The 25973-nt window shown below is 42.8% G+C and overlaps 2 protein-coding genes across 4 annotated transcripts; one reads left to right on the plus strand and one right to left on the minus strand.

Moving 5' to 3' along the window:
- Window positions 1–20639, plus strand: epn2 (epsin 2). 3 transcript variants are annotated; one of them, XM_008305711.1, is made up of 10 exons: window positions 1–239; window positions 5576–6288; window positions 7227–7381; window positions 11360–11472; window positions 12431–12535; window positions 13028–13184; window positions 13766–13918; window positions 14332–14424; window positions 15588–15821; window positions 16944–20639. In XM_008305711.1, the coding sequence occupies exons 2-10, from the start codon at window positions 5861–5863 to the stop codon at window positions 17300–17302; spliced, it is 1797 nt and encodes a 598-aa protein (XP_008303933.1). In that variant the 5' UTR covers window positions 1–239; window positions 5576–5860; the 3' UTR covers window positions 17303–20639. The 3 variants fall into 3 exon arrangements, with proteins under 3 accessions (XP_008303933.1, XP_008303944.1, XP_008303955.1); XM_008305722.1 differs by having other exon boundaries at window positions 14332–14361; XM_008305733.1 differs by lacking the exon at window positions 14332–14424.
- Window positions 20385–24656, minus strand: b9d1 (B9 protein domain 1). Its single transcript, XM_008305699.1, has 7 exons — window positions 24490–24656; window positions 24286–24354; window positions 23581–23692; window positions 23327–23423; window positions 22464–22526; window positions 21275–21342; window positions 20385–21122 (listed from the first exon to the last, which is right to left on the minus strand). The coding sequence occupies exons 1-7, from the start codon at window positions 24550–24552 to the stop codon at window positions 20968–20970; spliced, it is 627 nt and encodes a 208-aa protein (XP_008303921.1). The 5' UTR covers window positions 24553–24656; the 3' UTR covers window positions 20385–20967.
- Window positions 24657–25973: the final 1317 nt, after the last annotated feature.

Genomic DNA, 25973 nt, shown 5'->3' on the forward strand with positions numbered 1-25973 from the left:
CCACCCCCCCTCCGCTCTGCCCGCCATGTTCTGGAGGAGGAGATACGTGTAGTCCTGGCTTTAGCTGGCTTAGCATTAGCAGCGCGTAGCTAGGCGGAGGCGCAACAAGCTCCTTGAACGCCGAAATAAGTACTCTGTCTTGATTTTTTTTTCCTCCCCTCCTTTGGAATTAGCCCGAATATTTTATGGGTGTGTAACCCTGGAGTACCAGTAGAGCCTGACGTAGCCCAAAAATTATGGTAAGTTACCGTCGGCTTTCAAAGACAGTCGAGTTGTTTTGTTTTTCCAGGGTGTCCTGTAATCCAGTTTGCTCTGGTGATGTCTCCACCGAGCACCCGTCTTGGCTGCTAGCTTGAAGGGCTGCTAACTAGCTTAGCATGCTAGTTGGCTGCCTTAACATAGAAAATACGTTAAGGGAGCTGACCGGAATGCTTGTGTGTTTAGGTGTGGGGGGACTGAGTGTGCATGTAGTAAATGGTAAACTTACATTTAGACGATGAGCGATCAACAGTTGTGTTTTTTACCTCAATTGCCGGAGAGAGGGGGAGATAAAGGCTGGCTGACCTAACACAAGCTTTTTTGCTAGCTTTGATCCAACTTTTTCAAAGCTAAGTTGTGATAACGTATTAGAAATTAGCGTTAGTCAGCAGCTGGCTCGTCTGGCGCAAATCTGCGTGTCAGCAGCGAAACGAAGCGGCACATAATGTGTAGTAAAATAACTTTAGCCGGGTTATGTACTTTTCTAATGAGCCGAGGCAACTAGTTAACGCGAACTCAATCAACGCAAGCAAGTTAACGCTGCTCGTTAGCTCAGCTTGCTAGCCAGCGACAAATACTTGCCCGCAAGTTTGCACTAAACTTGCTATGTTAGCGGCAACCCCCAGAGCAGCGAGAGGGCTAGTTTTTCCGCCCGATGTTTTAAAATGACGCTGCACAAACTTGAGCCGATCATTATTTCACAATTCAAACAGGTAAATTGACAGAAAATCGCAGGCACTGAAACGAGCGTTAGCTTGAGCTAGTGTAGCTTTTGTGCTAACTATCAATCACATCAGTCCAGAGGAGGCACCGTGATTTTTTTTTTCTTTTAAAGAGCGTCTCAGTTTGTGTTTTCTCTAGCGGTGCAGGGTGCTTTGAGAGAAGTAACTGCTTAATTTGGATCACACTACCTCGAGGCTGGAAGGCAAAAAAACTTGACATACTTATTGATATTTATGGGGGAATTCTTCACGGTGTGGGCGCTGTCTGTTTACTCGCTTCATTCCAAACGTTCAAGCCAGCTGGCTGATAGGAAGTAAAATATTTGCTTAAAGATAATCTACAGTGGCAGGGGTTAATTTTTTATAGGACACAGTCGAAGATGCTGGTGGTTTAGATGTGAGTAGAGTTCCACTGAACCCCATATAGTGGCCCTGGAGAGGGGCAGGGCTTTGTCTATTGTCAGGATGATCAGTCAGTCACAGTGGGTGACAGATGCATCATCACCGTCCGCCTCCCGTCCCTGACTTGGCTTTGTCTCTCTCCACCAGCCAGGGAGGACAAAAGGCGAATCAGGAGGTGGCTTCTTGTCCCTGTCTTTTCTGCACTGTGTCAGGCTTGATGCTCATCATATCCTCACGTACACTCCACTTTTTTAGGGCTTTTGGAACAAGTGTTAAGTGGTCTTTTTGGTCAGACTTTATGTGACCGTCTTAATCCTTGGGTGGCTGAGCAGTTGAGGATTAATCACTGGTGCACATCGCTCGCGGTTGCACTGGATTGTCAGCGAAAAGACGTAAATGGATGGTTAAGAAACTGGCTGGATAACTTAATGTCACGCTGCACTCGCACAAATATACTCTGTCACCCCGGTTGTGCAAGCCTTCTATCTCCAGATCAGCTTTGCTCTTTCTGTGCAACAAGGTAGACCTGTTCTCAGGTTTTGCCAAGACACAGTCAGGATAAGTTTGACCTGTTGTGTTCTTGTATCAGACAGCTCGCTTGTCTACAGTGTTGACTTTTTTCCCTGATGGGCTTTTGCTGTCATTATTGGCTGTGAAACTCCGTCACAAAATGCCTTTTGACCATGACACTGCAGAAAGGTCAAAATAGAGGGAACTAGGAAAACTTTTTAATACACCGGCAGCACAGCAATAACTTCCGTGAGTTCTCTGCCAAAACAAATATGCTTTTCCACTGATGTAATTCTGTTGTGCACATCACTGTCTCAATTACATTTGTTCCCATTTGCAGTCCGGGTCTTTTGATGTTGAATAGTTATGATATAGATCAGATGAAAAAAAAACAAAAAACAGTTTGTGTGCCCTGCAGTTCACTCGCAGGTTATTTACTCGCAGGTTTAATCCAAGGTGATGGGAAACGTTTGATTTATGTTGTTGATGTTATCCATCAGTTCAAACCAATGCTTGACCTCCAAGGCTGGAGACATATTTGCCAGATGACTTGTTTTGCAGTCCAGTGAGAGAATTTCACCTGTTGATTAGCGACACCAAACCGCTGGATGGATGCTGCCAGGTCCTTAACTCTCTGTCTGTGGTTGGTATTCGCTGCCAGAAGATGGTTTCATTCATTTTTGCTACTACTTGTAAACAACAGTCACCTTGAAGCCCTTTTATTTCACCGTAAAGCCACTTATCTTATAATGTCGCAGCGTGTTCATCCGGATCTTATTTGAATACAACGGGATCCCACAGTGGGGCATAATTTGAATTTTTTGACTTTGCATGTAGCAGTTAGTTCTGCGTCTATGCCCACTTCAGAGATAACGTGGTTGGTGTTTTTGCTGTGACGCACAAGTTATGTGTCTGTTTCATTCAGAAAACTCAATCCTTACTCTTTGGCCACAGTGGATGTGCATTTGGCCTGTTGTGTAGATGCAGGAGACTGACAGTTTTCTGCTGATGCGGCCATTCTGTCAGTTCTTCAGCATCAGTAGAAATATATTTTGACATGAATTTGACAGCTTTAAGGCAGCCAGGTCTGTCAAGGTCAACATTATGAAACTTAAGCCCAAAATGTACATCACAGTAAAGGGTAGAAAATCTATAATGTTAAGTATGATTTGATGTAAATCAAATATTGCCACGAGGCAGTATAGAAAATATTTTTAAAAACTGAGACATCTGTAGTATCTCATTGTACATATCACCACAAGATTTAATATTTGCTTTACTAACAACACATGAATTTATCCTGTAGATCGCAATCTGGTAGACGGATCGCTGATTGAATTACAAACAAGAGCTGGACTGAGTATCTCCTCAGCTTTGTCAGTCAGACACAGAACGGTTGGCAGCAGATGTGTTTGATTCTGGTGTTGTAAAAAGCAGACCCAGGACTCTGTAATTTTCTGGTTGCCCTCCCATTTTACATATCATACTGACAGTTTGGCAATAACGATGACAGTCTCAGTCATTTGGATATAATTAACCTGAGCACTGAGACATGAATATGCATTTCTGCACACACACAGACAAAAGTCCTGTGTGCTGTCTCTTGTGGGCCTCGAGTGAACTAAGCATAGAGGGACTGAACGAAGGCGTGCTGGGGGTGACTAGTGGTGGGGGTTGTTCCGGGATGTGAAGAGGGGGCGCAGGAGGGTGGGATGGACAAGACAGACTCTCCTCTCTTCCTCCTGTCTGCTACGGGTGAATAGGTGATTATAGCAGCAGATGTGTCATTAGGTCTGAGCTGTATTCATGCGGATGCAGGGTGAGGAGGAGGGTGACGAGGAAACGCTTGGGGAGGGAGCGGGGGGCATGGTCACAGGAATCACGTTTCACTGGCGTTAAGTGAATTTATGGGATGTGCCAAGTTGTTTTCTTATCCCCCAAATACACTCGCGCTCCTCGTTTCCTCACCCTCGTCCACCACCAGCTGTCTCTCTGCGGCACTGCGAGGCAGGAAGCTCTCTGAAACAATCGCATACACAAGCGTCAGTTTGCGTGGCTGCTTGCTAACTGTGAAAACTGTGAGCAAAAAAATGCAATTATTGCTTTTTAACACAGAGTCTGCATAGACACCTAGTGGGTTTTCACGCTTTTCCCTTTGTGGGAGCTCTTGGTTGTGGGGCCTGTCGGTGCATGCTTGGTGCAGAGATCGGATTACCGAATATGATAAGTCATCACAGGTCTTCCTGGATGGTACGCAGGGAAACGGCAGGCACAGAAAAACTCAACCGCAATTCTGTAATTCTGAGAAGAAACAATTGCTAAATTTTCATCGTAGCTATGCTAATTAATTGCAGTATTCTGTCTTTTCCATCTAACTTTAAACTGTATGAGAATATTGCATTTCACTGAAATATTTTTGTTCTTTGTAAGCAGCAGTATAGCACACAAACACAAGAACACGACTTAGCAATCAGGACATGCATGACTGTCAAGGTGTGTTTCGTAAGGCTCGGTGTTTCGCGGTCAAAAGGTTTTATGTGGAACTTGGATGTGTTACACAGCTGTGAGTCTCCGCCCACTGTCCATACTTGTCTGTGTGTGAGTCAGGAAGTGATTAGTAGCTGGGCTGCTGATCTTTGAGGAAACCAGGACAGAGGCGTCATCAGTCACTCCTCTAGTCATCATCGGACTGGAAATGGTTGATCTCCCCTGCCACCCACCAAAGGGTGGAAACACATTTTTACTGTTAGTCCTGTGGTGCTGCAAAAGAACATAGATGATGATACATCATGTTCTGAATTGTTTGAGAATAATGCTTAAATTCATCAGAAACTAAAATTAGCAAAAATTTAAATTCAGCTCTGCTAAAGTTGCCTAGTGCTTTTGTGCCTACTTTGAATATATTTATCTTAACAAGCTGCTGTCAAAACCAATAACAACATGTCCAGTGTTTTAAGTTTACATATTTGCTTAATAAACTGCTAACTCAGAATTGAGATGTTTTCTTAATCTAAAGCAGAGTATTGTAGACTTTTTCACATGGCATGCGTTTGACTTTAAAGTGTTGTCTGTACATGTTGATTGTCCTCCCAGCCCACCCAGTGAGCCACTCACCACCTGAAGACTTCTGAAAAGCTTCAGAGTAGCATGACCACACAGACCTGACTCCCCTGCCTTGTAATTTGCCATTGTGTCAAGTTACTGTAAACTCAAGTGAGATTATAAAATGGAAACACAATTCTTGGTCACAGCACCCGGGCCTTGAATAATGTGAAAGAGGCAGGCATGGAAATTGCTTATCTAAGTGTGAAGTATGAAACATGTTGTTTGTCTAGTTTCAAAAAGGAAGGCTCTACAGCTGCTCCTATAAATACAAAGCAGCACAATCTTGATTGTTTAGTTGTAGGAATGGGCACATTAATAACACCTTTATGAAAGACGTTTTAGTTAGGACATTACTGTCGTGCAGATGTTTGAGAATCTCAAGTGTCTAACATATTGAGAAAAATCTAATATAGCACTGAGGAGTATAGCTACTCACTGAAAGTGATTTGAAGTAAGTTTTTTAATGTTCACTCCTTGGCTTAAAAATCGAGAATTTCCTTTTCCATATGTTTTCTTTTCCTATGTGTCTTTTTCTCGTCTTCCCTAAACTAACCTGTTATTTGTCTGTTATTTCCCAGGTGATGGCATGGTCATGTGTGCAGCCTGCGCTGTGTGTGTGGAGATGGTTTTAACAGACGCTGTTCTGGAGGACTCAGGAACACTGCACTGGCCTGGAGAAGCCTCATAAACAAACACACTTTTACACAAAAAGATTAACACACTGAAAAAGGACACAGACGTGCGAACACAAGCTTCACCTGAAGCACACACACATTACCGACCATTATTGGTGTCCAAGCTCCTCTCCTGTGTGAGAGTGTACTTTTTTTTTTCTTCCTGTCTGTCCCATCTTCATCGCCACCATGTCAAGCACCATCCGCCGGCAGATGAAGAACATGGTTAACAATTACTCTGAAGCAGAGAAGAAAGTCAGAGAGGCCACGTCTAATGACCCCTGGGGCCCGTCGTCTTCTCTCATGTCTGAGATCGCAGACCTTACATACAACGTGGTGGCCTTCAGTGAAATCATGAACATGATCTGGAAGCGGCTCAATGACCACGGAAAGAACTGGCGCCACGTCTACAAGGCACTCACCCTGCTCGACTACCTGATCAAGACGGGCTCAGAGAGGGTGGCGTTGCAGTGCAAAGAGAACATCTTCGCCATCCAGACTCTGAAGGACTTCCAGTACATTGACAGAGACGGCAAAGACCAGGGCATCAATGTCAGGGAGAAGAGCAAGCAGCTAGTGGTCCTACTCAAAGACGAGGACCGCCTTAAAGGAGAGAGGTGAGATCTTTGAATTTGAATCGACACAGTTGTCAAAATTTTAGGATTCAACTTGTATTTAAATATATTGAGAGAACAATTAATGCTAAGACACTGTTATGTCCTGAGTCTAAAGTACTGTATGAGTACTGTGCCACGCTCCGAGGTTACCGACTGATTCTGTGGGGTTGCAGATGTGACAGTGATAGCCTCCCCTCCCTGTGGCCCCCTAAAAGTTGAGGATTTGAATCATCAGCCGTGGAGCCAGTGTTTCGAATTACATGTCGTTGGTAGAGGCAGCAGACTCGATTCACCATTGTTTCTGCTCGCTGCTCTGCTGCTCGTTGGCAGTGAAACCTAACAAGGTCAACCAAACCGCTCCTGAACCCGACCAGACCTTTGCACATTTCCAGTGTGCAGCAGAGTTTCTCTACAGACTGTTGGCATTTAAATGTTTATCTATGATTTTGCTTTGAAATGATTGCAGATATACGAGAAGTTTTAATACAAAAGCGTCTGATTTGACTAAAATCTAATGCTGCATTTGTCGGTATTACTAGATACAGGTTCTGTATCTGCTCTTATCTGTTCTCTTTATAATATAGGTATGCAGTGTTTCCCCTGGGAGCTGGAGAACTTTTGGATAATCCAAATTTATGTGTCACAGTTGATCTGCTGGAAGTCACACAGTTCTATAATGGTGTTGTTTGATCAATGACAAGGTTGACAAAATGGGGGCTTTGCAGTATTTCCTGATTTCTACCACTAATTTTGGTTTCATTTTAGAATTGAAACCCTGGTTTTCAGGGTGGTTTTGCTAATATATTTAATCTCAGACGGGTCTTTCTTCCATCTCATGCTGATTTGTTCTTTTGGACTTTCACGCGAGAGGTTTTTTAAGAATTTTCCCTTGAGCCAAGGTGATTGAACATATACTGTTATCTTTTTCACCCTGCCAGGTCTCAGGCTTTGAAGACCAAAGAGCGTATGGCCCAGGTGTCCACAGGCGGCAGTCAGATAGGTTTTGGCCGAGGCTCTTCTCAACCCAACCTCTCCACTTCCTATAGCGAAGAGTACGGCAGATCAGAGGGCTCGCCTGCCTCCTACCACGGCTGTGAGTATTAGCATATAGTCACCATGCGTACACATAGGGCTCATTCATCTGATTAAGCAACAAATGTAATGCAGTATACTCCCGTTATTGTTTTTGTATCCCAGTTGGTGTAACTTTGGCCTACATCCTGAAACCTGCCCCTCCCCCTGTTCTGTCTCTGGCTTGCAGTCCTGCAGTAGGGCTGCATTCCTCAGCTCTCTCTGTCTTTCTCTCACACACACATGCACACAGAAGAGGAAGGAGAGCACCCCCCCTTCCCCTCCATCATCTTTCATCCACATGACAGAGGAATCTGCTCCTATTTTCAATGATACACTCATTTCTCCAGAGACAGAGTGACAGTGACAGACTGTGGCGGGGTGGACAGAGGGCACTAAGGGTCACTTTATTGTATCTCTGAGATCTAATCTGAGCTGGGCATCATGTCACACGCATCACTCTGCAACTGAACAAATATTATTTAGGTGCACTTGGTGACATTTTTTTGGTCGGAAGTGATGATTATCTTGGCATTTCTTTGATGGATTCGCCCCCAAAAAGGGAATAGCCAATTGGGATTTTGAGTTCAAATGGGCTGAAAGAATGATGGAGTGAAAGGGAGCTAGAGTTTAAAAGAAACTGAAATCATAGTCAGGAAACGGGCTAAGGGACAGAGGGGTAAGAAGAGTGAAAATGGAATGAAAGAGTGAACTTTGGCCTCTTTTCCTTTCACACTCTGACCCCCAGTCCTTTGTACACAGCAGGATAACTGTGTGTGTGTGCATGCGTATCGGTGTGTATTCGTCTCTCGCCGTGCATGTGGTTTGAGCCTGAAACATGGAGTGCGCGCTCATCTTTTACTTTGTGTGGCCCGCATTCCGGTGTACGTTATGTTTGACTGTGTGGCTCATAGGCGGAAGCTTCAGCAGCTGAGTCATCAGCGGAGAAAACTGATGGAGAGACCGGCCAATGGGAGTCGGGCTGGTGTATCGCTGTGGGAGTTACCAGGGGGGATTTTTGGGATTCCAGTCGAACTTTCCGAGTATTGTTGTCCAGACAGGGTGTGAATGAATGGCCACACAAGTGTGGCTGCAGGTGTTGCCCCTAGTCTCCAAAGTGTCCCAAAACATCAGAATTTTGCTTCATCTAAGGTATTAAAATGTCCAAAAAAATAACATAGATTTTCTCTTTTTGTATTTTCAATTTTCTCCTGCATTCTGATACTATTTTTTAAAATATTTGTAATTTTGAAAAACTATTTGTGCCCGTCATCCCGCTCCCACACCCGTGTGTCTGAGTATATTCATTAACATGTGCTGTACGTGAAAGAACCTAAATGCATTCTTAAACTGTAATTTCCCCCGAGGTTAACCAACAAATAGCAAAAGCAGGTTTTGCTCCAGTTTCTTTCTTTCTCTTTTAATTATGGCTTAAGATTACAGTGAAAATGTTATATTTCAGTAATGTTTATGACCCATAAAATGCAGATATAAAACGAAGAACTAGTTCATTAAGCCAAAGTCTGCAAGTTTAACGTAGCATGTGTGTTTATGTGTGTGTGCATATGGTCTTTTCTCAGATGAATGCCAAACTGTACACATAGGAGATATACACACACATATATATATATATATATATAGTCCTCTTTTATCCTATTTGGTTCTTTCTTGTTGAAACAAACAAAAAAAAGATGACAAGGATTAACTTCTTAAACAGCTGACAAATAGTGGAGGAAATGGACAGAAGACTGATCCAGAAAATGAAGCTTTTTGAGATTTTTCTGCTCTTCCTGGCAGAGCTGTACATGTACAGAGAGCCAAGAAATTGCGACTACCCATATATGGTCCATTCCCACAGTGGTGGGCAAGAAACTGGTGTTTTAGTTGGCTTTGAGCTTTGTTTATTTGTCTTCCAGACTCGCTACTACCAAGTGTTGCACTGGTTGTGTGTTTGTGCCAGTTCAGTCTGTCTTAAAGCTCAGTGGCTGAAAACTGCTTTTTAAGCCATCTTTTGTTTTGCACTGTTTTTTTGAGAGAAATTTATAGAGAGCTTTTGATTGAAGGATGCTTTTGTGTTTCTTCATCGCAGATATTGGGAAATCTACAAAAAAGACAGCATGTTGTCTGAACATCAAAGTAGAGTTTATGGGGTATTTGTTTTACTCCTTTTGTCAGATAAGCCCATATCAATCCAATACGTACTCTCGGGTCATGTGGTCTCTTTGTTAGCATTGGTACAGCTGTGTTCACTGTCTATTTAAAGCAGACACGGAGCTGATGTTGAGTCATGTTCCATCAGCTAAACAAACACACCTTCTACCCCTGGTCACTTTCCCTGGACATACATAGCCTGGAGACAGAGCACTGGGGACGTGGGTTTGACAAGGACCAAGTAAGGCAGGAAATGAGAAATGTGGAGGCTCGGAACAAAGAGACAAGGTCCCGGATCTGAAGTTGCAAGACCACTACAGTGAATTTATTTTAGGGCTATACACTACTGTGCTAAAGGTTTAGGCTTTTTACATGTTTAGACTTTATCCATCACATAGTACCATCTGATTGTTGCCAAATTCAGTCTTCAGCATGACGATGTCCCTCAACACACTGCCACAGTCGTCAGTAACTATCTTCAGCTAGAAGAAGAAGATGTCCTGCAACAGATGGCAGCCCCCACAGAGTCCTTATCTCAGCATCATGGCGTTAGTCTGGGATTATACAAAGAGACAGAATTTACTGAACTTAGTTTAAGGCTTACTTATTTGCACAGTTCTGTATCTTGCTGTTTTATGCTTCATGCAAAAATTAGACTGTAATGTTGCTTCGTATGGAACACAATAATAATCTGTTCTTATGTCATTGGGGTATGAAGTAGGCAGCATCTTTCTTCAGTTGTTTCACAGAAGGTTCAAGCCTTTTATTTGTTCTTGGAACTGTCTGTTTTTGTTCCATCTTGTCATGATGGAAACATTTCTTGTGGCAAATTTACTCTGTGTGTTTATAGAAAACCTGCTGATGTGATATGTGTGTGGCCATAAATGTCTTCACACAAGGATGTCAGTCAAAGCGTGAGGTTTCATAGTTAGTCGTGTCAGATAGTGAAACTGACATCAGTCTTTCCCCACGTCATATTTGAGCTATATTTTTTTTAAGGTCTTTACATAAGTTTTTGTAGCTGCTGACATTCAGAATATACCAGAGTAATGTAACGATATACATTATTTTTATCATGATATGATGAGTATTGAGTGAGTGTGTGAGCATCACAGTATGTTTGGGGGTCCAGATCAGAAGCAGAGCAAGTCATGACTGGTCTGTGTTGTTTAGAGCAAAGTATATTGTGCACATGGCTTGTTTTTTTCATTGTATTCTGGTAATTATGGATGACATATTTGAATATGAATCAATGATCACATAGAAAACCTATAACAAGATTTACTGTAAAAATACCTTTGTACTCCCACAACATTCATACAAAAATGGTGAAGCAGAAGGTGTCGCATTGTATAGAGACAAAAGTCAAAAATGATGATGGGCGATATGGTAATTCCTGTGGAAACAGCAACCTTCTAGTTTCCACGCTTAAACACACACAGTCGCACTTTGAATTAAAAAAAGACACCACAGGCTACCTTGATGACGTCCATCCATGTTGTGATGCCTTTCTCCTGGCCAGATGGCATGCGTGTGTGTTTGCTTGCCACGTGCAGTGTCTCTGTTTTTTGTGCTTCCACATGGCCCAACCTAATCCAATAAGCTGAATGGACTGTCGTCCCTCACATGGTCACTGAAGGCCTATAATCGCACACACAAACACACTGAAATTTCTATACAGCGTCAATGAAATGTGACTCAGTTTACCAAAATGTGTGATTGAATTTATTGGAACAGCAGTTGGCTTTGGAGGATTAACGCAGAATAGCCATTATACTGTCTGTATTATGTAAAGTACGTGATGCCCCCCATGTGGTGATGATGTTAACGTAGGTTTTGTTTCCGTTAGCCACGTCTCCCAACGCGGGTTCAGAGCTGGAGCAGGCCAGACCTCAGACCAGTGGAGAGGAGGAGCTACAGCTGCAACTTGCGCTCGCCATGAGCAGAGAAGCCGCAGAGCAGGTACATATACATGATCCCAGTCACACATGCCAGCATGGCAGAATCCATATTTGCCATTTTGTTTGTTTTTGTCTGCGTGTTTTCAGTAAAGAAATTGAAATTTTGCATCTGGGAGCCAAACAGTTTCTGGGTGCTTTTTGCTTCTGCTACATTTTTATGTCACTTTGCACTAATTTTAACAGTAACTTAAAGTCCTGCACTTCAACCATGACTAGAAGTAGAAAGACCTCAAAAATGTAAAACTTATAATTTTCATAAATCATAAAAGAGTCGGCATGTGCGAACACATTGCGCTCATAGGTGTTATCAGTACTTGACAGAAATGCTGGCTCGACATACCGAAGATATTTTACTACTTAGATTTGTAAATTGTTTCCATTCTCGTCTTCGCTCTGCTCTGCGTAAACACAGCCTGCAGTTCATGCCAGGTTCAGCCGAAAAGTCCCCAAAGTCCCGTCGGTCACCGCTGAGTCAGTTGTGGTTTCTCGAGTTTACCAAGAAGCGCAGAACTTTTTCTGTTGTTGGTGCCAATGGTTTATCTTTAAGTCAAAAGTTATAAATGAGATGTGGAATAAACTAATGTTGGTAAAATATCATTATGTTACTCTTAAATGTGGTTAATTTTCTCTTTGAACACATGATCAGTTCAGGAACCATTGAAAAGTTGCATATTTGATGATTCTTCCGGTCTGTACAGTTTCTTGCTCTGACATATGGTGCAATTTAAAAACAAAAAGCAAAGACATGGGTTTCGAGGATTAATTGTCTTGATTATGGCTAAATATGAGAAGAAAATTAGGTACAAAAGTATCTCTGATTAGGCACTAATTCTGTAAATGTCATGCTGTCCACAACGGCACACTTAATCAATCTACATTTCTACAAATGAATCTACAATCTACAAGAACTGAAAGAAGTTGCAAATGTGCTGCTAGTACTAACTGTGCTGTTTGTTTAGGAGGAGCGCATACGCAGAGGGGATGACCTGAGACTACAGATGGCCTTGGAGGAGAGCAAGAAAGAAGGTCCTGGCTCAGCAAAACTGCCCAAGAAGAAGAAAGAGGTAAAATGCATACAAACGTGGAGACCGGGGTGACTCAGTTATTCCATTATCATAAACACACTCCTGAAATAGTCTTGCCTCTCCCTGTCCTCTTTCTCTGCCTGACCCTGTCTGCTCCCTCAGTAGCAGTAATGAAACCACTAACTGGCTGCAGACTGCCTAGTTAACTCGTCATTATTCTGCCTGAATAGCTGGCTGGCTGGAATTTGAGGCCAGACAGAGCTAAAGTGTTGAAGAAGTAGGCTTGCATGACTGTGGCTCATGTTTTTTTCAATATATAATGACATCTGTCATCACTATGCTTGAACAGTATTCATGCTGTAGTGGATAATGGCCAGAAGATGGTCCTCTCTACATTTTTCCTTCTTATCTATTCCCACTCTTTACTCATTGCATTTTTACATTTCCTTTACTTGTCTGAAAGCTTTCTTTTTCTTTTATCCGGTCTCCTGTTGCAAAGTTTGTCTAACTCATGTTCTCCGTCTCTTGCAGCCACAGTCGTCTTTGATGGATCTAATGGATGTTCCAGAGCCTGGTGCCACTGCTGACCCGTGGGGCACAGGGGCTGGAGCTGGAGCTGGAGCCGGAGCCATGGCTGGAGCTGGAGCTGGAGCTGCTGCTGCATCAGCAGACCCATGGCAGCCTTATGGTAGACACACATATGTACTCTCACAAGAACAGACACATCATATGGTATCCACATACTTAGTGTCTTCATTGAGCAGTACAGACTCAGTTTGCTGTGTGTGTGAAAGGCGTCGCTGCTCTCCACCTGCAGCTCGTAGGACTGTGACTCTTTGTTAAATAGGAATGCTGCTCCACTGGCCCAGCAGCATTACTGCACTGAGAGTAGGGGAAGGGGGAGGGTGTTAGAGGATGATATTGTGAAGGAAAGGAGTGTGCAGGCTTGTCGATGCAGGGAGGGAGGCTTGGGGGAGTTGGAGATCTAATACCCTATTCAGGTTGGGGCGATCAAGGGAGTGGGAGCATGCGTATGGAGCCAGACTGAACTGAAACGTAGCTTATCTAGTAATAATTTGATATAATTCAGCATTGCTTGGTCTTAGGTTTATGAATGACACACATGCTGCAAACTTCACGGCAGGAGAGTGACAGCTGTCTCATAAATGAGCCTAATAGGGATCAACACATTACATTTAAACTTGCATCGTTTTTCCTTACCCTTCTCTCATTACCCACGCAACACTAAACCTCTCCCTCTCTCCCCAGGGTCTGCCCCTAAAGCAGCAGCCCCAGTGGACCCCTGGGGTGCCCCTCCTTCTGTCCCACCCCTGAAGAGCTCCGATCCCTGGGCACCAAACTCCACTCCTGCCTCTGACCCTTGGGGCTCTGCAGCTGCCCGCCCCAAGACTTCCAACACAGGTGACCACGAGGGAAAACAGATTAGCTCAGTTTCAAGAGAATTCTTTACATTCAGCAGCTACAACCTCCGCTTCATATAATCTTACAATCCAGAAGCAATGGATTTGAGTTGGAGAAGTATTGGACATTGGAGCTTTCTACATTTTCTCTGTTTTAAGACGAATGACTTGAAGACTCAAATTTTATGCTCAAACATTGCACAGTCCCGCATCTTTAAGCCCATCTGCATGCTTTCAGTTGCTTATTGTGTTCATTTGTATCTGTTACTTTACCAAATTATCCATACTCATTCATACTTGTGTTGTGTGTTTCCATCTGTCTTTGTGTGTGTGTCTGCTGTCTGGTACTGTGGTTTCGTGTGCCCTCTGTGAATGTGTGTGCACCCTGTGTTTGTCTGCATTGTCTCCTTTCAGGTAACTTTGACCTGTTCAGTGCATCCAACGGTACGTCCAAAGAAGACTTCTCAGAGTTTGACAGCCTGCGTTCTTCCTCCTCTGTCCCCACTGGTACTCACCCTGTCTTTGTCTCTCTAATGACACGGAGTCTGTGTTGTTTTTTTCCCCCTCAGTGTCTGAAAAGATGCCCGCTGCAGACGCGCGTGTTTCTGCAGGGCACGGACACACACGTCTTGTCTTTGTATGTAAATACCACCAGACGTGAGCAAAAACAGCGCTGGAACCACCGATGTCATATTTTCAAACAGATTACTTTAAATTGCAAATGCAATCAAATTCTGCGGTGATCAAATCTGATGGTGGAAAAGCAGCTGTTTGCTCAGATCTGGTTTCATACTACTGTGGTGTAATCTGACGCTGCTTTTATGTGTGCATTACTAAATACATTTTAGACCTGGGCCATCCAGTTTATTGAAACCCTCGCAGCTATGTTACCAGAAACTCTTCAACAATCCTAATGTGGTCAGTGTCTTCTGACAGGGTTCTCATGAATCGTTTGGCACAGGTCTGGCAGTTTTTTTTTTGTAGTTTCTGAGCGTGGGAAGGTGACATTGGTGTCAGACTTTTGCTATAGCTCATCACACACACAACACGGGCACAGTTTTGCATAGCGTTTACTGTTTGAATCAACTGTGGCTGAACTGAACAAGATTTAAAGGGTGTTGATACACATTAGGCCCGTCTGATCTTATCGTGAGCATTTTTTTTTTTTTAGCTCTGCTCTAACTTAGTTCCTGTTCTGTGACAGTTGTCATCTTTTGATATTTCCTTGTTTGTGTGCTTACTGGCATGCTGGGTTTGTGTGTGTCCCCTGTGTGAGTGCATTAACGAATGTCTCCACTGCTGCCATAACAAACAGCCTCTGATGCCCTCTCATAGCAGCATCTTCTCATTTTTGCATCGGTTTATTTTAATTTGACAGTAAATGTCAATGTGGTTGCTCATGTGCAGATGGGCACACTTTTTTAGTGTGACTTTCAGGAATCAAAAGTGGACAGCAAGAATAAGTTAAAAATGCATTTTAAACATGACTCGTAAGTATCACAGATGCACCAGATTATTAGCTATGTCTACATTATAACAGAGTTGTCGTGGTCCCTGCACGGCAAGTTCAGATCAGAAGAGATTTCATGTTTTTAATCATGTTATTCCCACTCAAAAGGAAAGCCTGCCATCAGTAAAAATACAACTACTGCTCTGCTCTCATTCTTCAGGTGATGGGGGCATAGCATCCTCTCTCCCCTCCCAGGTCAGTCTGGCTAGCAGCGGCAGCCTGGACCTCTTCGACCCCCTGCCCAACCCGTTATCTACTTCTCTCACCACAAACCCAACCAGAAAGACTCCAGAGTCCTTCCTGGGCCCTAATGCCGCCCTGGTCAACCTGGACTCTCTGGTGACCAAACCAGCGCAGCCTGCACCGGTCGTCAACCCATTCTTGGCTTCAACAGGTGGGAAAACAAAAAGATAATATGATGCTAAGTCTCTCTCTCTCTCTCTTTTTTTCTTTTTAATGCTTTACAGCATTTTTACTGTCATCTGTAGTTATTTTATTAAATGCGACAGGTGAGGAAAATGGCTCTTTCATTGAATGTCACGGACAGGGTTTTTTTTTTTTTTGGGAAGGTGAACATGATGCTTAATCCGTACTGATTAGATAAGAATGTGCTAGTGAAAGAGCGTAGTCACTAAGCCAGGAGGAACATGGACATACACATGCAGGCCTGAGCAAACAGGCAGTCACAGACGGCTGCGCAGTTGAATGCTGAATCACTGGCCCTGCCCTGCCTTTAATAGTGTAAACTCAGTGGGCAGACACATGAATCACACTGAATTCTCTCTATAAGATGACAGAAGCACGTTTTCTTGTTATATGCCCAACCCAAGTTGCATCTAGTTTAGTCAACTAAAGCTTTTCAGTCTGCTCTAGTTACTCTATAAAGTGTATACAGTTGTCCTCAAATGTTTTCATACCCTCCCATTAAACAAGGACAAAAACGGCTGTCACTGAAATCAGTTGAAATTGACTAAAGTAATGATAAATAAAAATTTAATGAACATCATGACATTGCTTTTGAATTGTGGTTCAACAGAAATATATATATATAAAAAAACACGCAAACAAGCATAATGGGACCCATAAACTAACATTTTGTTGAACAACCCTTTGAGCCAATCACTGCAATCAGGTGTTTTCTGTAACTCTCAGTCAGACTTCTGCCCCTGTTGACAGGTATTCTGGTCCACTGCTCATCAGCAAAGAGCTCTAATTTGTCTGGGACAGTTTTTTTTTTTTTTTTAATTATTCTTTTCAGCCACATTTCTAAAGCAACGTCTTGTTTCACTAAATTACAATTTAACAAATTTTTATTTGTTATTACTTTTTTCAGTTTCTAGTTATTTGAGTGACTATTGTGAAATTTGCCTTTTCTTTAATGGAAGGGGATGAATACATTTGAGGACGACTGTATATGTTCACATAGCCCAGCAAAACATGTACCCAAAACTGTACTGATGCTCTGTATGCACAGTAATATGATTCTCTCCTTCGTCGATTACTCATCTTCATTCAGGTGGCTCTGCTCCAGCTCCAGCACCCCATGCCAACCCCTTCCAAGTGAGCCAGCCAGCTCCTCCCACCCTCAACCAGATGCGCGTCAGCCCGATGCCCTCTGGCTTTGCTGCCATGGCCGAGCCCATGTCTATCTCCAGCATGCCCGCTCAGCCCATCACCATGGTCCCCCTGGCAGGGATGGCCCCCATGGGCCGCGTCGTACCCGGCATGGGGGTCGGCGCCATGGGAGGGGTGGGGACGAGCACAGGGATGAGCGCGGGGATCCCGGCCTCCATGTCCATGCCCCAGCCGCTGATGAGCATGCCCCCCCAAGCCGGGTCGCAGCCCGCCGGAACCACCAATCCCTTCCTTTTGTGAGAGGCTGTCTGGGGGGGATAACTTGGCCCAGAGTAACCCTTCCTCTGTCTTCAACTTCAGCTCCTTAAGAAGCTTCAAAACGAACAAGGAGACGTCTTATCCCATTTATCCATTTATAACCGACTCCTCTCCAGGTCTCCTCGCCTGGCCTCCTCCAACCTTACCACACTCCCTTCCTCCTCTCTTTCTTCCTCTTTCTTTCTACGCTAAAAGCTGCCTAGTCCTGTGTGTTCCATACTGATGTGACGACGACGTTGATGACCACAAAGACTTTGCTTCTGTCTACAAACTTTAAAGAGTAGCAGTGGTGTTTACAGTTTCCTCACCGAGGCCGGACCGGACCCAGTCTCTCCTCCCTGTCCTCGTCTCATTCACTCGCCTCCTCTCCCTCACTTCTTCCCTTAGGACTGCTCTTTTCCTCTTCTGTGGTGGAGTGACAGGAGAGTTTGACTGTACTAATGCCAGGATCTTATCTCTTCACTAGAGCTAATCTTTTATAAGCCCTGTCAGCTGGTGTGTGTGTGTGTGTGTGTGTGTGTGTGAGTGAGTGCACATCTCAGTACTTTTACACTGTGTATATTCCAGTGAGTTTTACTTACACACACTGGAGTAAGGATGAGAGATGGTTAGATGTGTTTATACTCTGTGTGTGTTTGTATGTTTGTGTTACAAAGCAGGAATTTTGCACAATTTTTTGCTTTTTTTTTTTTTTTTTCCGGTTTTCTTTCTGCGACTGTTGGGCTCACCGTAACACCTTAGCTTAGGGAGGAAGTCCAGCCGCTTAAAACGACCGAGACGACACACACACTGCCTCGGTTCTTGGTACCACTCAGTCACAACTCTTGTCTGGTCACTTCTTCCCCCTCAACCTTGGACCTTTTTTCTCTGACCCTCCACGTGAACTTTGACCTCAGCGGGTCACAGGATTTAACAATGAACGCTTCTCAGAGGAGGTAAACCCCTCTTTTTAACCCCTAGGAGTTGAAAAGATGAGTAAACGCGGCAGTTGTTTGTTTTGTTTTTTTTGTTTGTATGTGTGTGTGCGCATATGTAGGTGTACTGTTACTGCTCGGATACTAACAGCTACATGTCGATGTATTTGCCACTGAGTTTTGCCCAGCGTGTGTTTAGAGAAAAGACACGAACTGTGATGGCATCAGTATTTTGCTATCTGAACATATGGATGCAGCGAGGCATCTTGGGACAGTTTTTCTTTTAAAATTTGTTACTAGGGTCAAAGGGATGAGGGAGGGATGTGTGTGTGTGTGAGTGAGTGAGTGTGTGTGAGTTTGCGTGGGAGATACGTTTAGCTTCCAAGTGTACTTTAATGAACATTTTTTTTCCATTTCTCACTCAGAGTTAAGAGGAAACCGACTTAGAATTTGCTCAAGTTAGTTTCTGAACTGCAACTCAAAAACAAGGGGTAATTTAGGCATCAGCAGCCTTAAGTGTGTGTCTGTGTGTGTGTGTGTGTGTGTATGAATATGCAACCATTTATCAAGGAATGTTACTATGGTGACAAGGTTGCGAAGAAAGCTCCAGGTTTAAAGGGCATGTCCGCCACTCAGCGTTGTGAAGAGTTTTACCTCCGACTGGATTTGCTCTGGCTAATCTATTTACAAGAACATTACCGCGTGAACACACACACTCACTCACTCACACACACTCTCGAACGGGGCTGTTCCAAGATCAGACTATTGATAGCACAGGGAATCCCGCAGTTGTTAATTTTGTTGGTTACTTTTTGTTGTTATTTACTCGTTTAGATGTAAATCCATAGCCAAGCCTTTTTCTGAGTTTTGGAGCCGTGTACTAGCTAAAGCCATGTGTCATCTTTATTCACTCTTTTGTCTATTTTCTGTCATTCTAGTTTTTTCACCCTATGGGTAGGCTATGTAATTCTCTTCTCTTAGAAGCACAACTGTTACCAAAGTCATAGCGACTGTGATTTCTGAGGATGCCGTACTTTGAGCAGTAGGGTCACACTTCATTGACATTTTTCTTTCTTTTTTTTGTTTTTGGTTTATGGATGGTATCATAGACTCCATGTTAAATTGTTTTATATTTCAGAGCTATTTTACATTTTGTCCAGAGTTTGTGTAAGAAAGTGTTACCATTTACTGACAGCAAGATGAGCATCTCTCTCTTCTATTGGTTGAGAAAAGTGGGTTGATGAATGCCAGCTAAAGATGAGTTGCATATAGACCCTCCTTCTCTTGAAGTCACTGTAGTGTCCTCAGCTCTGTCAGTACAGCTGCCTGTGTTCTTACTGTGGAAGGCTTTTCCCCTCTTTTGGTGTGGGTTGGCGCCCCCTCATGGTCTGCTGTGGTATGATAGCTACACCGCAGGACCGTGGACATTTCCACTTAACGCAGACCTTCATTTCTCTCAGGCAAACGGAGGGGCATCTCCAACTGTATGTATGAATTTGATGATAATGCTGAGGGTGGTGGTGATGATTTTTTTTTTTTTTTTAATGCTTGGGGGTCTTGAATGAATGGATGTTACACTTGCAGACCAGCAAACATTTTTAATCTCAACTAAATATATGCAAAAATTGGAGTTGGAAAAGTGGAAAAAAAAGATAAGAAGACTTAATGCTCGACGTGTTTCGCAAAGTCAGATTTGCTAATAAAGTCTCGTTTATGGGAAGCTACGATGATGTTCTAGCTGAGACGTGTCACTTTCGCACTTGGCCTGTGTTTCACTGCGGCCTGACCTTAAACGTTACTCCAGCGATTGTGGAAAAGTTTGTTATTGGTGCATTTAAACAAACAAACAAAAAAAAAACAAGCCTTTACTGTTTTTGAACAATTTGAGCACTCCCAAACAGTCAGACGACACTGCAGTTGAACACTTTTTCTTGATCCCTGGCAGCAGTTTCACAGTCGTGGCTATGGTGCAGTGAAAATGTGGCCTGTGTGTAGCGAGCTCCTCCGTGTTACTTTATGTATTCACTATGCTTTTATCAAGAGGACTAACTGACCTTACGGGCTGTCTGTCTTTATATGCATAAACAGCCTCCTTTATTCTTTTTCATGTCTGTCTAGTTACCCTTCTCATAGTACTGGGAGCAGGCTGCTTTGTTTTTTTGTTTTTTTTATTGGATACGTGCTCAACCCGTTGGCATTATAACTGTATAATATAATTTATCATTTGTACTATTGTAACATACTGTTCTTCTGTATACCTTATTATTCTGTGTAATGGGTTTTTGTAGGAAAAGTCATTGTGGTATTTTAACGGCATCTAAACAAACGAACGCAGCAGGCCGCACCCTGTTGGATGAGGACAACTGTAGCTGCATCGGTTCAAAATAAAAATGTGTATCACTTCAGCTCTGTAACTCGGGTGTCTGTGTCCTTGAATTTTCATGCAAGACTTTGGGTGAAATTTACATTTATTTCAAAAAGTTTTACAAAAATAGTAACGCAATAGAAAAGACAATGGAAAATGTCTGTAACTACCATTCAAATGACTTCATTTCTAGAGGCTGCATTGTGGCTTTCCATACTAACAAAAGAGGTAAACAATTAAATTAGTTGATGTTAGTGTTGTGTATGTACTTTGGCAGACAAAGAATGTCCTCGAGGGCTTAGAAAAAAAAACAAAACAAAAGGAGGGACGGGTTAATTGTCCCAGATTTCCAACAGTCTCTCATGTTATTACATGTTTTGTTGCTCCTCTGTCGACCAGCCAGATGTGACAGACGGCATGTTTGCGGGGCCCGTCGGTCCCGTGTCGTATCCCATTTTCTTCATGTCCTTCGTCATGATGTGAAAGGAGACTGTGACGAAGCCTTGGGAGCGAACCCGAGTCACTGAAACACAAAAATAACACACTGAACTGTAACAGACTGGAATTAATGTTATTTTAGAAATGACTGCAGAAGCAATTTCCACTTCAACATGCAATGCGTTCGTGTATTATGTTGGTGAGAGCTGCTGTGCATCTAACATATGCTTCACAGACCTTCTCTGCCTTCACCCTGGGCCACTACTTTAGGGTCTGTGTACTCGGGCCGTCGTCCCAACAACCAGCTAAACAAAAGAGGAAAAACATGTTTAAAAAGTACAAAGTTAAAGAAAGGCACTGAAGCTCCAAGTAAACTGTCCCATCCCCTGTATACAGTTTACACTCTATGGTTACCACACACAAGGTTAATAATATCCTTTTAGGTCAAGATGCACATTATTTTGTCAGTATCATCCTACTCTGCTGATTTAAAACAATTTGAAGATGAGGTTTTCTACAGCCTCCCACACAGGAAAATGATGCTTTATTGTTTCCTACAGTTACAGGGGCATTGGAGTGTTTAGAGAAAGAAAAGTAAAACCTAGTAGAGTGCACGAGAAAGAGAGAGCACCTCCTTTAGATACAGTACAGGCTAACGTCTGGGCTCCCTGGGCAGATTGGATATTTTGCTGAGTTTTTTTTTTTTAAGTTTCAAGAAGTTCAAATGTTGATGGACTGTTGCTTTTCTTCCTTGAACTTGACATGTGAAACGGTTTGGGAAATTTTCCCCCACTCTGTTCACTTGAAGTTCTGAGGTATTTTTAGGCCTCCCTGGAATGTACCGACAGAGTTTCAATGATCTTTACGTCAAGAGGCTGTGAGGGCCACTTCAACCGCTTCTTCTTTGTGTTTCTTCAAAAATCTCTGTGGTGGATTTTGAGGTCTGCCTTGGGTGGTTGTCCTCTTACAGAAGCTAGCCATCATACACTTTCCGATTTGATAAGTGCTTTGATAGCAGTCTATAGCCTTCACTTACTTTATGGGCATCATTTAGCTACAGTCAGTTGCTTAAATGGACCCACTGCTACTGAGTGTTACTGTAAAGTTTGAAAAGTCAGAATTTATCAAGCTCTGTTATTGTCAGTTGGGGCCAAGGGTTGTACATACTTGTTCAAGTCCAAAATCAATAAAATATGTCATTTTCCTAGGGATGAAATTGACCGAATATCTTTGTGTGTGGGTTTCCATGCACCGACAACTGCAGCATCTAGGCCAAAGACTGTATCAGTTGGAGTCACAGACAGAGGAACAGTAAATATTTGATAATGCTCTGAGATCAGCTGCTTCCCTGAGCAGGCACAACTCATCAGCCATGACATCAGAGCTGCTGCAAGAGTGAACTGCGCAAAATATTCACACATCTCACCCTGTGAACTTCTGAAGTCTCCACGTCGGCTCAGGAACAAACATAGGGATGGTTCTTGTATGTCTGAGAAATGGGGGGAAAAAAACAATTGCAGATTTTAATTTTTTTTTTTTAATATGGGTTCTATGAAAAATCCACACTATAGGTCTATTGAATGTAATGAGAAAAGGCTACATGCTTTAAGTATTTAGACACCTTAGATGCGAACACTAATCATTCTACAACTCATTCCTTTTCTCAGTTATCTATTTTGTGCCTTCTCATTTCTTCAGTCCTTCTGCCTGTCACCCAGAAACCAATCTGAGTTCGCCAACCCAAAGAATGCCTTAATCCCTAAAATCCATCAGGAGAGAAGAGGCTCGCCAGAGGAGCTATGAGCAATTTACACAGGTTTGTCCTCAGGTGTGACACAGCTGGATAGTACAAATCATGGCAGAAGCAAGACTCTACAAAGGTAAGACTTCCTTATGTCGGCTGTTCATAAATTGTATTAGTTATTTCAGAAGACTACATGTGCAATCTGTCCTTCACCCTCATGAACAGCGTATGCACACAACAGCAGGCTATAACAAAACAATGGACGGATAATGCAGCTGTACCATACGTACATCTGAATTAACATTGCTTTAAAATCACCGCTTTGAAACAAGGATGTCTTATTTTAATATCTGTCTATTGCCTCGACTCCTCTCTCCTCATGTTTCTTCCTCACCTCCTCTGTTTGCGTGTGATGTAGGAGGGACTAATACTTGAAGAGGAAATGACTTAAGGAATCGAGGACGTACAGACTGAAAAATGAGAAGAGGGATGAGAAAAGGAAAGAAAAAAAAAAGCAGGAGGAAGGTGATGGAAGTAATACTAACTGTCCAGGTGTGAAGGGGACGTGTGTTGCTCCGTAGCCTCTGACCACATCGTTGCCAAACACATCTGGTCCGTACACAGTCACCACTAGCTGAGGCCCTGGAACATAAACAGGTATCATCAATAACTGATCTTTACCAACATCTAAAGTTTTACCTATGATCTCTAAAGGACTAATATTTTGTCCTGGAGTCTGACATTTAACGATCAGCAACCGGTTGGCTATGAGTAGTTTGTGTATGTGGGTAATACTTACATCCAGAAGGATTTGTGCTCTTAAATGTTGTTTCCAGTGGGAAATTCCATATTAACTTTTGTGAAGATTGGCTGTTTTTACAGGTTATTTGTGTGATGCCTTCCTCCAGCCCCTAGAGGGAAACAGACACACAGGCTTTCAAATAATGTGATAAACAGACATGATTTTAACTTTACATTCTTTGAAAAGGTAGCATGCAAGTGAACATGTACTATATTGCTGAAATACTATGAGATTTTTGGGAATAATTATGAGTATTTCTTTACTGCACGCTGAATTTCCCATAAAAACAGAACAATAACGTCATATTTTTACTGCTATACTGTCATTGCGCCTTTAAAGAAATGTCTACAAATGTATATTAAGATAGTAGAGATCGACCAATATGCATTTTTTTCAGGATGACACAAAATGTTAGTAATCAAAGAGACTGATTATCGATATTTGGAACGAATATACAATTAATACTAGAGCATGTGATAGTGGGAACCAGTGATTCATAACTAGGCTTCTTCAATAATAAGGATTACTACAGCTGGATACGTACATTAAATGTCATATATTAACAGCATGTGAGAGCAGGGATTATTCATACCTAGGCTTGGCCATTAATAAGGATTACTATAGCTGAATACGCACATTTATGGATGAATCGGACACTGATTGTATACATGTTTTTTTCTTGTTTGGCAGCCAGTTACTCACCGTTGTCGGAGCCCAGTCGTGGCCGTAGACGAAACAGTATTTGCAGTACAAATTGTCATACTCTGGAAACTGTAATAGAACAAAAATTACCACCTTTATACATGAAAGTGTTGAAACACAAACTGAGACATAAGACGCTAAGTTGCTAATGCTAGCTAAAACAGTAGCTGCTAGGCTAGGCTAAAACACAGAAGCAACACTCACGTTCGCTCCCTCTATCTGTCCGTTCACCGTGAGCAGAAACACGGACGAGTTGCTCGTAGCCATCACGGCTTCGGTCAGTAAACCGGGGATTTAAGGCGTTTTTACTTCACCAGTAACTGAGTCCGCCCCAGAAGGACCCTGCTGCTAACTAAGCTAAACCCTGCCCGTTGCTAGGGCGACGCTTGCTTCTCTCTACGGCGACTCGCCAAGTCCAAACTGGACGAAAGCGCGGAAGCGGAAGTAACTTCAACGCCCACAAGATGGCGGCAGCGTAACAAACACCTGAAACTAGACTTTCTCCACCTGACGCTACACCGTGGTTGTCAAAAGGTAGGCTGCTTTACTAAAACTGAACAGTACCACTGAGAATTCTTTATTAATCCAGCTGCATGACGACTAAACGTGGTAAAAGCTTGAAAAACCCAATGACAAGTTTGTTTTTGTCCCCTAAATGGCATCATTTACTTTTGCTGAAGTATGATGAAGGAAATGTTAATCTGTGGTGTGTTTTTAAGCTTTTCATTGCTGGTGACACGTGTCCTTTGGTTATGCTGAGGTTGTACAATGTTCTATGAATGTTTAAAATAAAAAATAAAAAAAATAACATGTCCATCCATCCATCCATTATCTATACACCGCTTAATCCTCACTAGGGTCACGGGGAAAAATAAAATGTGTTACAGGAAAATATACAATAGACGTTTGTACCGGTTCTAGTGCAAATATGCAGACTATTGTTTCAGATTGAAATGAAGCCAAATGGAATCAAGTTACAGGCTGGCTGCAGTGACAGGACTTCTGATGAAATAACATTGAAATTCAATGGATTTTTACCACTTTAAAAAAATAGAAAAGCTCTAATTAGCCACAGCATTAAAACTACTGACAGGTGAAGTGAATATCATTGATTATCTCGTTGCAATAGCATCTGTCAAAGGATGTCAGGAGGTGAACAGCCAGTTCTTGATGTGTTAAAAGCAGGAGAAATGGGCTGTGTTACAATCTAAACAACTTTGACAAGGACCAAATTGTGATGGGTGGACTATTCAGTCAGAGCATCTCCAAAACAGCAGTTGTACCCAGCGTATGGCGGTTGGTACTGACCAAAAGTGGTCCAAAAAAAAAAAAAAAGACATCTGGGAAACTGGAAATAGGGTCATGAGCGCTCAGGGAAGCGCCACTGTAGCACAAATTGCTGCAAACTGTCATGCTGGCTATGATTGTGTATGAGGTTGTAGGCAGCGGACCTAAAGACCTTCAATGAACATGTGAGCATCACAACATGGAGCAATGGAAGTAGGTAACCAAGTCTGATGAGTATGCTTTCATTTACATCGTGTAGACGGCCAAGTGCTTCATGTATCTGGGAAAGAGATGGCAGCTGGACACACAGTGGATTTTTGCTAAAAAGCCTTGGGTCCTAGCATTCATGTAGATGCTACTTTGAGATGTACTAACTACCTCAGCGTTGTTTCAAACCACAT

Source organism: Stegastes partitus, unplaced genomic scaffold (assembly GCF_000690725.1).
Source record: "Stegastes partitus isolate 25-593 unplaced genomic scaffold, Stegastes_partitus-1.0.2 Scaffold43, whole genome shotgun sequence".
Classification (NCBI taxonomy): Eukaryota; Metazoa; Chordata; class Actinopteri; family Pomacentridae; genus Stegastes; species Stegastes partitus.